General features: G+C 39.3%; 2 protein-coding genes across 6 annotated transcripts in view; one reads left to right on the top strand and one right to left on the bottom strand.

Annotated features, from left to right (window-relative positions):
* The window catches only part of CYREN (cell cycle regulator of NHEJ), a 104,394-nt gene extending 102,935 nt beyond the window's left edge, over positions 1–1,459 (top strand). For 4 of the 5 annotated variants that reach the window (XM_067747083.1, XM_067747090.1, XM_067747081.1 and 1 more), the window contains one exon: positions 116–1,289. In XM_067747083.1, the coding sequence (XP_067603184.1) occupies positions 116–397 (282 nt within the window). In that variant the 3' untranslated portion in view covers positions 398–1,289. Of the gene's footprint in view, positions 1–115 lie in introns of all 5 variants that reach the window. The other variant, XM_067747080.1, reaches the window with a different exon arrangement.
* AGBL3 (AGBL carboxypeptidase 3) overlaps positions 1–13,569 on the bottom strand; it is a 91,922-nt gene that overhangs the window by 59,263 nt on the left and 19,090 nt on the right.

Raw genomic sequence — 13,569 nt, 5'->3', positions numbered from 1 at the left:
GGGAATCTTGCTCCACATTTTATTCTCCCTTTCCCTGCATCTTCAGCTTATTGCTTGATAATGGTTGTCCCCTAAGCTTATACACATGGTTCAAGTTTCTTTTGTCTCTCCACAGGAAGGCTATCCTTGGAGCCCCACCATTTTCCTTATCTATACCAGCTTTCGTACTGTTCGTTACTTATTTTTTTTGCGGTACGTGGGCCTCTCACTGTTGTGGCCTCTCCCGTTGCGGAGCACAGGCTCCGGATGCGCAGGCTCAGCGGCCATGGCTCATGGGCCCAGCCGCTCCGCGGCATGTGGTATCTTCCCGGACCGGGGCACAAACCGGTGTTCCCTGCATCGGCAGGTGGACCCTCAACCACTGCGCCACCAGGGAAGCCCTCTTCGTTATTTTTAGGACCAAATTTTTTACCATGATCTATCTGATTGGAAAAAAATGACTTTATGGCCCAACTACCCTCATTTTTCCCACTTTTTAGTGAACAAGAATTGGTGATGACTCATTCTCCTACTTCTCGTTTATTATTGGCTGTTATGTGTCAGACTCTGCTTGGCTCTGGGAATAAATATGCTCCAATAGAGGAAGCCAGCCTCTATGATCCCAAATATATTCACTGAAACAATAAACAAAAGAACTTGGTGACATGAAACAAGTATCACTGGGCAAACATGTTTTTGGGATAATATGTACAACTGCTTTAGCAACAGAAGTGTGTTTGACACAATGAATAGGGGTCAAGTCTAGCTACAGAAAAAGCATGGACTAGAATATTGATGCAAAGATTCATCAGTGTACATTGTAGCGTTAACTGAACAACACACAACCAAATAAACTGACAATAAACAATAAAGCAAACTAAAATTTAAAAGTGAGATTCTCATTAGTTGAAAACTTAATCACCTCAAACCAAAATTAATCATTAACTGATAATATAGCATCTGTTCTGAAATTTTTGGGAATTTCAGCCATTTGCCTTTTTTTTTTTTTTTTAACACCTTGATATATAAAGCTATATATCTGCCCTTTAAAAAGAGTTCAGCGGGGCTTCTCTGGTTGCACAGTGCTTAAGAACTCGCCTGCCAACACAGGGGATACGGGTTTGACCCCTGGTCTGGGAGGATCCCACAGGCCGTGGAGCAACTGGGCCAGCAAGCCACAACTACTGAAGCCTGCGTGCCTAGGGCCCGTGCTCCACAGCAGGAGAGGCCATGGCAATGAGAAGCCCGTGCACCGCAACAAAGACCCAATGCAGCCAAAAATAAATAATAAATTAATGAAAAAAAAAAAAGAAAGAAATACCTTCCTCAACTTGGCCTCCACAGCACTTCTTTCCTCCCAGATACAAAAGCATCTGTTTCCACTCCTAGCACTACATCTTTCCCCTTTAAAAAAAAAAAAAAAAGAGTACAGCCATCTCATTTTATATCTTTGTGCAATTTGTTTGAGGATACCTTTTCTTACTTAGGTTACAAAGTTATTGCATTTTCATCTCTCTCTCTTAAAAGCAAGAGGAGCCTATTTGGCTCACAGAGGAATTAACCTAATGTCTGTGTTCAAATGGAGTATGATTTGCTGTCCCTGTAAGCTTCAAGACTACTTCAGAAACCCTGATGACAACTTCTTGTAACAACAGTATTTTCTTAATAGAAATTCTTTGGGCATTGATTATAAAAGGTGTTCCTGGGGGAGCTTAAAGATGGCAGAAGAGTAAGACGTGGAGATCACCTTCCTCCCCACAAATACATCAGAAATACATCTACATGTGGAGCAACCCCTACAGAACACCTACTGAACGCTGGCAGAAGACCTCAGACCTCCCAAAAGGCAAGAAACTCCCCACATACCTGGGTAGGGTAAAAGAAAAAAGGAAAAATAGAGACAAAAGAATAGGGACGGGACCTGCACCAGTGGGAGGGAGCTGTGAAGGAGGAAAGACTTCCACACACTAGGAAGGCCCTTCGCAGGTGGAGACTGCGGGTGGCGGAGGGGGGAAGCTTCGGAGCCATGGAGCAGCGCAGCAACAGGGGTGCGGAGGGCAAAGCAGAGAGATTTCCGCACAGAGGATCGGTGCCCACCAGCACTCACCAGCCTGAGAGGCTTGTCTGCTCCCCGGCTGGGACGGGCGGGGCTGGGAGCTGAGGCTCGGACTTCGGAGGTCAGAGGACTGGCACTTTCTGCCATTGAATTGCTTTTGCACTTTTGTCAAAAATTACTTGGGCATATTTGTGTAGCTCTGCTTTTGGGCTCTCTATTCTGTTCCACTTATCTATGTATATATCCCTCCACTAATACCACAGGGCCTTGACCACTGTAGCTATATAAAAGTTCTTGAAATCAGATAAGCTTAATGCTCCCACTTTATGCTTCTTTTCAAAATTATTTTAGCTATCCTAGTCATTTTACCTTTTCAGGTAAACGTGTCTATATCTTAAAAAAAAGTCTTGATAGGAATTGCCTGGAACCCGTATATCAATTTGGGAAGAACTGACACCTTTACTAGACTGAGTTTTCCAATCAATGAACATGGTATATTTCTTGATTTATTTAGATCTTCTTTGATTCCTTTCATTGGCATTGTGTAGTTTTAAGCATTCAAGTCTTGTAGATGTTTTGTGAAATTTACACCTAAGTATTTAAGTTTTCTGAGTGATTATGCTGTATATTGTGGTAGGGGTTTGGATCACACAGATGTATATGTGTTTGCTAAAATTCACTGATTGATACACTTAGATTTGTGCATTTCATTTAATGTAGAAATTACCTCAAAACAGAAAAAGAATCACAAAGACTGAACTTTAGAGGAGAAATGTAAGAATGTCTACAATTTACTTTGAAATAAATTGAAAGAGGTGTCCCTCTTCTTGCTCTGGGCCCATAATTTGTGGGAGTTTCTGTTAATGAACTTTATCAGACATCTGGTTCTTACTTCAAGACCATCTCACCTAAAATCACTCACTCTTTCCTCTTAAATAAGACATCTTGATGGACTAATGACTAATCAGCCCATGCTCACACATAACTGTGATTTCATGCATTCAGTATTTTTTAATTTTTAAGGGATGCTATGACTCAGCTATGGCCGTCTGAGGCCTTAACACAGTCAAATAAATTGTAGCTGGACTTCAATTGAATATTATTTACCAACATCATCGACCATAAGGTGTTATTCAGTCAGTGGTTACAGGACATAAGGATAACTGCAGACACACATACATGTACACACATATGCATATGAACAGGTAAAGGACCTGTTTAACAAACCCCCTTTACCCCCCACTAAATCCCATGCTCTGCATCCCTATAATGCCCTGTCAAGCCCCCAAAACAAGGCAAAAACACGTAAGTACGTAGAACTTAGCCACCTACGCAATAACATGGACAACTTAATGCCCAAGATTAGACAGACCTAGAAAATAAACCCCAATCATACCAATAAACTACTTATTCACCATTTATATAGACAGACATCTCCCTAGATCTACCGACCATTTTAATCAAAATTTTAACACTAAATCTAACATAAATCACATAAAACAACTATATACATGTTACTTCAATATGTGAAAACAACTTGTTAATGTAGCTTAAAACCTTAAAGCAAGGCACTGAAAATGCCTAGATGAGTTTACTATCTCCACAAACACGTAGGTTTGGTCCCAGCCTATTAGTTTTTAATAAAATTACACATGTAAGCATCCACACCCCAGTAAGAATACCCTCTAAATCATTAAGATTAAAAGGAGAAGGCATCAAGCACATTAGCATTAGCAGCTCATAACGCCTTGCTTAACCACACCCCCACGGGAAGCAGCAGTGATAAAAAGTAAGCCATAAACAAAAGTTCGACTAAGTTATACCAACAAGGGTTGGTAAATTTCGTGCCAGCCACCTCAGTCATACGATTAACCCAAATTAATAAAAATATGGTGTAAGGCGTGTTAAAGAGTTACATAAAATAAAGTTTTAATTAAGTCATAAAAAGCCGTAACTAAAATAAAAGTAGACTATGAAAGTGACTTTAGTATTTCCTGACCCAAACTGGGATTAGATACCCCACTATGCTTAGCCCTAAACCCAAATAATTACAAGAACAAAATTATTCGTCAGAATACTACTAGCAGCAGCTTAAAACTCAAAGGACTTGGAGGTCCTTCACACCCCTCTAGAGGAGCCTGTTCTATAATCGATAAACCCTGATAAACCTCACCAACTCTTGCTAATTGAGTCTATATACCGCCATCTTCAGCAAACCCTTAAAAGAAGTAAAAGTAAACATAATTATTATACATAAACACGTTAGGTCAAGGTGTAACCTATGGGATGGGAAGAAATGGGCTACATTTTCTACTTCAAAATATATTCAAGAATATATTTTCACCACATTTTAGTTTTAGTTTATGAAAACTAAAAACCAAAGGAGGATTTAGTAGTAAATTAAGAATAGAGTGCTTAACTGATTAAGACCATGAAGCACGCACACACTGCCCGTCACCCTCCTCAAGTATTATAATAATTTTCTATAATCTATTAGCAAATACTAATCATATGAGAGGAGACAAGTCGTAACAAGGTAAGCATACTGGAAAGTGTGCTTGAATAAATCAAAGCATAGCTTCAAAAAAGCACCTAGGGAGTAGGAGAGGGGGAAGATGGTGGAAGAGTAAGACGCGGAGACCACCTTCCTCCCCACAGATACATCAGAAATACATCTACACGTGGAACAATTCCTACAGAACACCTACTGAACGCTGGCAGAAGACCTCAGACCTCCCAAAAGGCAAGAAACTCCCCACGTACCTGGAGGGGATTAAGAGTGCTGCTTAGGGCTTCCCTGGTGGCGCAGTGGTTGAGAGTCCGCCTGCCGATGCAGGGGACACGGGTTCGTGCCCCGGTCTGGGAGGATCCCACATGCTGCGGAGCAGCTGGGCCCGTGAGCCATGGCCGCTGGGCCTGCGCGTCCGGAGCCTGTGCTCCACAATGGGAGAGGCCACAACAGTGGGAGGCCCGCATACCGCAGAAAAAAAAAAAAAAAAGAGTGCTGCTTAAAGGAGCTCCAGAGACAGGCACGAGCTGCGGCTAACAGTGCGGACCCCAGAGATGGGCACAAGACGCTAAGGCTGTTGCTGCTGCCACCAAGAAACCTGTGTGCGAGCACAGGTCAATATCCACACCTCCCTTCCAGGGAGGCTGTGCAGCCCGCCACTGCCAGGGTCCCGGGATCCAGGGACAACTTCCCCGGGAGAACGCACGGCGCGCCTCAGGCTGGTGCAACGTCCTGCCGGCCTCTGCCGCCGCAGGCTCACCCAGCATCGTGCCCCTCCCTCCCCCCGGCCTGAGTGAGCCAGAGGCCCCGAATCAGCTGCTCCTTTAACCCCGTCCTGTCTGAGCAAAGAACAGATGCCCTCCCAGGACCTACACGCAGAGGCGGGGCCAAATCCAAAGCTGAACCGCGGGAGCTGTGAGAACAAAGAAGAGAAAGGGAAATCTCTCCCAGCAGCCTCAGGAGCAGCGGATTAAATCTCCACAATCAACTTGATGTACCTGCATCTGTGGAATACCTGAATAGACAACGAATCATCCCAAATAGAGGAGGTGGACTTTGAGAGCAAGATTTATTATTTTTTCCGTTTTCCTCTTTTTGTGAGTGTGTATGTGTTTGCTTCTGTGTGAGATTTTGTCTGTATAGCTTTGCTTTCACCATTTGTCCTAGGGTTCTATCCGTCTATTGTTTTTTCTTAAAAAAAATTTTTTTCTTAATAATTATTTTTTATTTTAATAACTTTATTTTCTTTTATCTCCTTCCTTCCTTCCTCCCTCCCTCCCTTCCTTCCTTCCTTTCTACTTTTTCTCCCTTTTATTCTGAGCCATGTGGATGAAAGGCTCTTGGTGCTGCAGCCAAGAGCCAGTGCTGTGCCTCTGAGGCGGGAGAGCCAACTTCAGGACACTGGTCCACAGGAGACCTCCCAGCTCCACGTAATATAAAATGGCGAAAATCTCCCAGAGATCTCCGTCTCAACACCAACACCCAGCTTCACTCAACGACCAGCAAGCTACAGTGCTGGACATCCTATGCCAAACAACTAGCAAGACAGGAACACAACCCCACCCATTAGCAGAGAGGCAGCCTAAAATCATAATAAGTCCACAGACACCCCAAAACACACCACCAGACGTGGACCTGCCAACCAGAAAGACAAGATCCAGCCTCATCCACCAGAACACAGGCACTAGTCCCCTCCACCAGGAAGCCTACACAACCCACTGAACCAACTTTAGCCACTGGGGACAGACACCAAAAACAACGGGAACTACGAACCTGCAGCCTGCAAAAAGACAACCCCAAACACAGTAAGTTAAGCAAAATGAGAAGACAGAAAAACACACAGCAGATGAAGGAGCAAGATAAAAACCCACCAGACCTAACAAATGAAGAGGAAATAGGCAGTATACCTGAAAAAGAATTCAGAATAATAATAGTAAAGATGATCCAAAATCTTGGAAATAGAATAGAGAAAATGCAAGAAACATTTAACAAGGATTCAGAGGAACTAAAGATGAAACAAGCAATGATGAACAACACAATAAATGAAATTAAAAATAAAAGGGATCAATAGCAGAATAACTGAGGCAGAAGAACGGATAAGTGACCTGGAAGATGAAATAGTGGAAATAACTACTGCAGAGCAGAATAAAGAAAAAAGAATGAAAAGAACTGAGGGCAGTCTCAGAGACCTCTGGGACAATATTAAATGCACCAACATTCGAATTATAGGGGTTCCAGAAGAAGAGAAAAAGAAAGGGACTGAGAAAATATTTGAAGTGATTATAGTTGAAAACTTCCCTAATATGGGAAAGGAAACAGTTAATCAAGTCCAGGAAGCACACAGAGTCCCATACAGGATAAATCCATGGAGAAACACGCCAAGACACATATTAACCAAACTGTCAGAAATTAAATACAAAGAAAACATATTAAAAGCAGCAAGGGAAAAACAACAAATAACACACAAGGGAATCCCCATAAGGTTAACAACTGATCTTTCAGCAGAAACTCTGCAAGACAGAAGGGACTAGCAGGACATATTTAAAGTGATGAAGGAGAAAAACTACAACCAAGATTACTCTACCCAGCAAGGATCTCATTCAGATTTGATGGAGAAATTAAAACCTTTACAGACAAGCAAAAGCTGAGAGAGTTCAGCACCACCAAACCAGCTTTACAACAAATGCTAAAGGATCTTCCCTAGGCAAGAAACACAAGAGAAGGAAAAGACCTAAAATAACAAACCCAAAACAATTAAGAAAATGGGAATAGGAACATACATATCGATAATTACCTTAAATGTAAATGGATTAAATGCTCCCACCAAAAGACACAGACTGGCTGAATGGATACAAAAACAAGACCCATATAATGCTGTCTACAAGAGACCTAGAGACACATACAGACTGAAAGTGAGGGGATGGAAAAAGATATTCCATGCAAATGGAAACCAAAAGAAAGCTGGAGTAGCAATTCTCATATCAGACAAAATAGACTTTAAAATAAAGACTATTAGAAGAGACAAAGAAGGACACTACATAATGATCAAGGGATCGATCCAAGAAGAAGTTATAACAATTGTAAATATTTATGCACACAACATAGGAGCACCTCAAAACATAAAGCAAATACTACCAGCCATAAAAGGGGAAATCGACAGTAACACATTCATAGTAGGGTACTTTAACACCCCACTTTCACCAATGGACAGATCATCCAAAATGAAAATAAATAAGGAAACACAAGCTTTAAATGATACCTTAAACAAGATGGACTTAATTGATATTTATAGGACATTCCAACCAAAAACAACAGAATACACATTTTTCTCAAGTGCTCATGGAACACTCTCCAGGATAGATCATACCTTGGGTCACAAATCAAGCCTTGGTAAATTTTAAAAAACTGAAATTCTATCAAGTATCTTTTCCGACCACAACACTATAGGACTAGATATCAATTACAGGAAAAGATCTGTAAAAAATACAAACATATGGAGGCTAAACAATACACTACTTAATAACGAAGTGATCACTGAAGAAATCAAAGAGGAAATTAAAAAACACCTAGAAACAAATGACAATGGAGACACGACGACCCAAAACCTATGGGATGCAGCAAAAGCAGTTCTAAGAGGGAAGTTTATAGCAATACAATCCTACCTTAAGAAACATGAAACATCTCGAATAAACAACCTAAACTTGCGACTAAAGCAATTAGAGAAAGAAGAGCAAAAAACCCCCGAAGATAGCAGAAGGAAAGAAATCATAAAGATCAGATAAGAAATAAATGAAAAAGAAATGAAGGAAACGATAGCAAAGATCAATAAAACTAAAAGCTGGTTCTTTGAGAAGATAAACCAAATTGATAAACCATTAGCCAGACTCATCAAGAAAAAAAGGGAGAAGACTCAAATCAATAGAATTAGAAATGAAAAAGAAGTAACAACTAACACTGCAGAAATACAAAAGATCATGAGAGAGTACTACAAGCAACTCTATGCCAATAAAATGGACAACCTGGAAGAAATGGACAAATTCTTAGAAATGCATAGCCTGCCAAGACTGAATCAGGAAGAAATAGAAAATATGAACAGACCAATCACAAGCACTGAAATTGAAACTGTGATTAAAAATCTTCCAACAAACAAAAGCCCAGGACCAGATGGCTTCACAGGTGAATTCTATCAAACATTTAGATAAGAGCTAACACCTATCCTTCTCAAACTCTTCCAAAATATAGCAGAGGGAGGAATACTCCCAAACTCATTCTACGAGGTCACCATCACCTTGATACCAAAACCAGACAAGGATGTCACAAAGAAAGAAAACTACAGGCCAATATCACTGATGAATATAGATGCAAAAATCCTCAACAATATACTAGCAAACAGAATCCAACAGCACATTAAAAGGATCATACACCATGATCAAGTGGGGTTTATTCCAGGAATACAAGGATTCTTCAATATACTCAAATCAATCAACGTGATACACCATATTAACAAGATGAAAGAGAAAAACCATATGATCATCTCAATAGATGCAGAGAAAGCTTTCAACAAAATTCAACACCCATTTATGATAAAAACCCTCCAGAAAGTAGGCATAGAGGGAACTTTCCTCAACATAATAAAGGCCATATATGACAAACCCACAGCCAACACTGTTCTCAATGGTGAAAAACTGAAAGCATTTCCACTAAGATCAGGAAGAAGACAAGGTAGCCCACTCTCACCACTGTTATTCAACATTGTTCTGGAAGTTTTAGCCACAGCAATCAGAGAAGAAAAGGAAATAAAAGGAATCCAAATCAGAAAAGAAGAAATAAAGCTGTCACTATTTGCAGATGACATGATACTATACATAGAGAATCCTAAATATGCCTCCAGAAAACTACTAGAGCTATCAATGAATTTGGTAAAGTAGCAGGATACAAAATTAATGCACAGAAATCTCTGGCATTCCTATACACTAATGATGAAAAATCTGAAAGTGAAATCAAGAAAACACTCCCATTTACCACTGCAACAAAAAGAATAAAATATCTAGGAATAAACCTACCTAAGGAGACAAAAGACCTGTATGCAGAAAATTATAAGACACTGATGAAAGAAATTAAAGATGATACAAATAGATGGAGAGATATACCATGTTCTTGGATTGGAAGAATCAACATTGTGAAAATGACTCTACTACCCAAAGCAATCTACAGATTCAATCCAATCCCTATCAAACTACCAATGGCATTTTTCACAGAACTAGAACAAAAAATTTCACAATTTGTATGGAAACACAAAAGACCCCAAAGCCAACGCAATCTTGAGAACGAAAAACAGAGCTGGAGGAATCAGGCTCCTTGACTTCAGGCTATATTACAAAGCTACAGTGATCAAGACAGTATGGTACTGGCACAAAAACAGAAATATAGATCAATGGAACAGGATAGAAAGCCCAGAGATAAACTCATGCACATATGGTCACCTTATCTTTGATAAAGGAGGCAGGACTGTACAGGGGAGAAAGGACAGCCTCTTCAATAAGTGGTGCTGGGAAAACTGGACAGGTACATGTAAAGTATGAGATTAGAACACTCCCTAACACCATACACAAAAATAAGCTCAAAATGGATTAAAGAGCTAAATGTAAGGCCTGAAACTATCAAACTCTTAGAGGAAAACATAGGCAGAACACTCTATGACATAAATCACAGCAAGATCCTTTTTGACCCACCTCCTATAGAAATGGAAATAAAAAAAAATAAACAAATGGGACCTAATGAAACTTCAAAGCTTTTGCACAGCAAAGGAAACCATAAACAAGACCAAAAGACAAACCTCAGAATGGGAGAAAATATTTGCAAAGGAAGCAACTGACAAAGGATTAATCACCAAAATGTACAAGCAGCTCATGCAGCTCAATAACAAAAAAACAAACAACCCAATCCAAAAATGGGCAGAAGACCTAAACAGACATTTCTCCAAAGAAGATATACAGATTGCCAACAAACACATGAAAGAATGCTCAACATCATTAATCATTAGAGAAATGCAAATCAAAACTATAATGTGATATCATCTCACACCGGTCAGAATGGCTACCATCAAAAAATCTAGAAACAATAAATGCTGGAGAGGGTGTGGAGGAAAGGGAACACTCTTGCACTGCTGGTGGGAAGTGAATTGGTACAGCCACTATGGAGAACAGTATGGAGGTTCCTTAAAAAACTACAAATAGAACTACCATATGACCCAGCAATCCCACTACTGGGCATATACCCTGAGAAAACCATAAGTCAAAAAGAGTCATGTACCAAAATGTTCATTGCAGCTCTATTTACAATAGCCAGGAGATGGAAAGAATCTAAGTGTCCATCATCGGATGAATGGATAAAGAAGATGTGGCACATATATACAATGGAATATTACTAAGCCATAAAAAGAAACGAAATTGAGTTATTTGTAGTGAGGTAGATGGACCTAGAGTCTGTCATACAGAGTGAAGTAAGTCAGAAAAAGAAAGACAAATACCATATGCTAACACTTATAAATGGAATCTAAGAAAAAAAAATGTCATGAAGAACCTAGGGGTAAGACAGGAATAAAGACACAGACCTACTAGAGAATGGACTTGAGGATATGGGGAGGGGGAAGGGTAAGCTGTGACAAAGTAAGAGAGTGGCATGGACATATATACACTACCAAACATAAAATAGATAGCTAGTGGGAAGCAGCTGCATAGCACAGGGAGATCAGCTCGGTGTTTTGTGACCACCTAGAGGGGTGGGATAGGGAGGATGGGAGGGAGGGAGACGCAAGAGGGAAGAGATATGGGAACATATGTATATGTATAACTGATTCACTTTGTTATAAAGCAGAAACTAACACACCATTATAAAGCAATTATACTCCAATAAAGATGTAAAAAAAAAAAACAAAATACCTAGTTTTCACCTAGTAGATGTCATAATTTATGAATACTTTGAAATAAATCTAGGCCAACACCCCTTTCCATTCTACTAGTACAAGCAAACTAAATAAAACATTCACTCAACATTCAAATTATAGGAGATAGAAATTTAAAGTATCCCTGGCGCTACAGAGAAAGTACCGTAAGGGAATGATGAAAGAAGCATTAAAAGTAACAAAAAGCTAAGTTTACCCTCTGTACCTTTCACATAATGATTTAACTAATATTCAACAAAGAGAACTTAAGTTAAATATCCCCAAACCAGACGAACTACTTATGAACAGTTTATTAGAACAAACTCATCTGTGTAGCAAAATAGTGAGGAGATTCATAAGTAGAGGTGAGAAGCCTAACGAGCCTAGTGATAGCTGGTTGTCCAGGAAAAGAATTTCAGTTCAACTTTAAAAATCACCAGAAACCTTTTATAAATTTTAATGTATTTTTAAACGTTAGTCTAAAAAGGTACAGCCTTTTAGAAATGGGTACAACCTTATGTAGAGAGTAAAAATAAGCAACACCATAGCTGGCTTAAAAGCAGCCACCAATTAAGAAAGCGTTCAAGCTCAACAATAATTTTACCTTAATACCAATAACAAGCAAATCAACTCATAGTTTTATACTGGACTAATCTATTAACCAATAGAGGCGATAATGTTAATATGAGTAACAAGAAGTATTTCTCCTTGCATAAGTTTACATCAGTAACTAATAATATATGAATAATTAACAGTAAATAAATACAACTCAACGTTAAACTATTTATCAAACACACTATTAATCCAACAGCCATGCACCCAAAGAAAAATTAAAAAAAGTAAAAGGGACTCAGCAAACATAAACCCCACCTATTTACCAAAAACATCACCTCTAGCATAACAAGTATTAGAGGCACTGCCTGCCCAGTGACAACTGTTAAATAGCCACAGTATCCTGACCAAAGGTAGCACAAACCTTTGTTCTCTAAATAAGGACTTGTATGAATGGCCACACAAGGGTTTTACTGTCTCTTAGTTTCAATCAGTGAACGTTACCTTCCCATGAAGAGGCGGGAATAACAAAATAAGACCCAATGGAGCTTTAATTTATCAACCCCCCCAAAAAATAACTAAACCATCAAGTGATAACAAAAATTTATATTGGTTGACAACTTGGTTGGGGTGACCTCGGAGAACAAAAAAGCCTCCGAGTGATTAAAGTCTAGACTTACCAGTCAAAACATATTATCACTTATTGATCTAAAAAGCTGATCAATGGACCAAGTTACCCTAGGGATAACAGCACAATCCTATTCTAGAGTTCAAACTGACAATAGGGTTTACGACCTCGATGTTGGATCAGGACACCCCAATGATGTAACTGCTATTAAAGGTTCATTTGTTCAACGATTAAAGTCCTATATGATCTGAGTTCAGACCAGAGTAATCCAGGTCGGTTTCTATCTATTATACATTTCTCCCAGTACGAAAGGACAAGAGAAATAAGGCCCACTTTAAAAAGTGCCTTAAAACTAAATAATGATATAATCTCAACTTAATTAATAGATACAAAACATCTACCCAAGACTAGGGTTTGTTAAGGTGGCAGAGCCCGGAAATTGAGTAAAACTTAAACCTTTACAACCAAAGGTTCAAATCCTCTCCCCAACAAAATGTTTATAATTAATATCTTAACACTTATTATCCCCATTCTTTTAGCTGTAGCATTCCTAACATTAATTGAACAAAAAATTTTAGGTTATATGCAACTTCGAAAAGGGCCAAATATCACAGGACCACGTGGTCTAATACAACCCATTGCTGATGCAGTCAAGTTACTCAGTAAAGAATCACTACGACCAGCTACATCCTCCATTTCTTAGCAGAATACGCCAACATTATCATAATAAACATTTTCCCAACAATACTATTTCTAGGAGCATTCTATAACCCCTATATGTCAGAGTTATACACAACCAACTTTATCATCGAAACACTATTACTAACAATCTCTTTCCTATGAATTTGAGCATCCTGTCCTTGATGTTGATACGATGAATTAATATATTTACTTTGAAAAAA

This window comes from Pseudorca crassidens, chromosome 8, assembly GCF_039906515.1.
Source record: "Pseudorca crassidens isolate mPseCra1 chromosome 8, mPseCra1.hap1, whole genome shotgun sequence".
NCBI lineage: Eukaryota > Metazoa > Chordata > Mammalia > Artiodactyla > Delphinidae > Pseudorca > Pseudorca crassidens.
The sequence above is the reverse complement of the archived record's forward strand: the minus strand, read 5'-3'. Positions and strand labels throughout refer to the sequence as shown.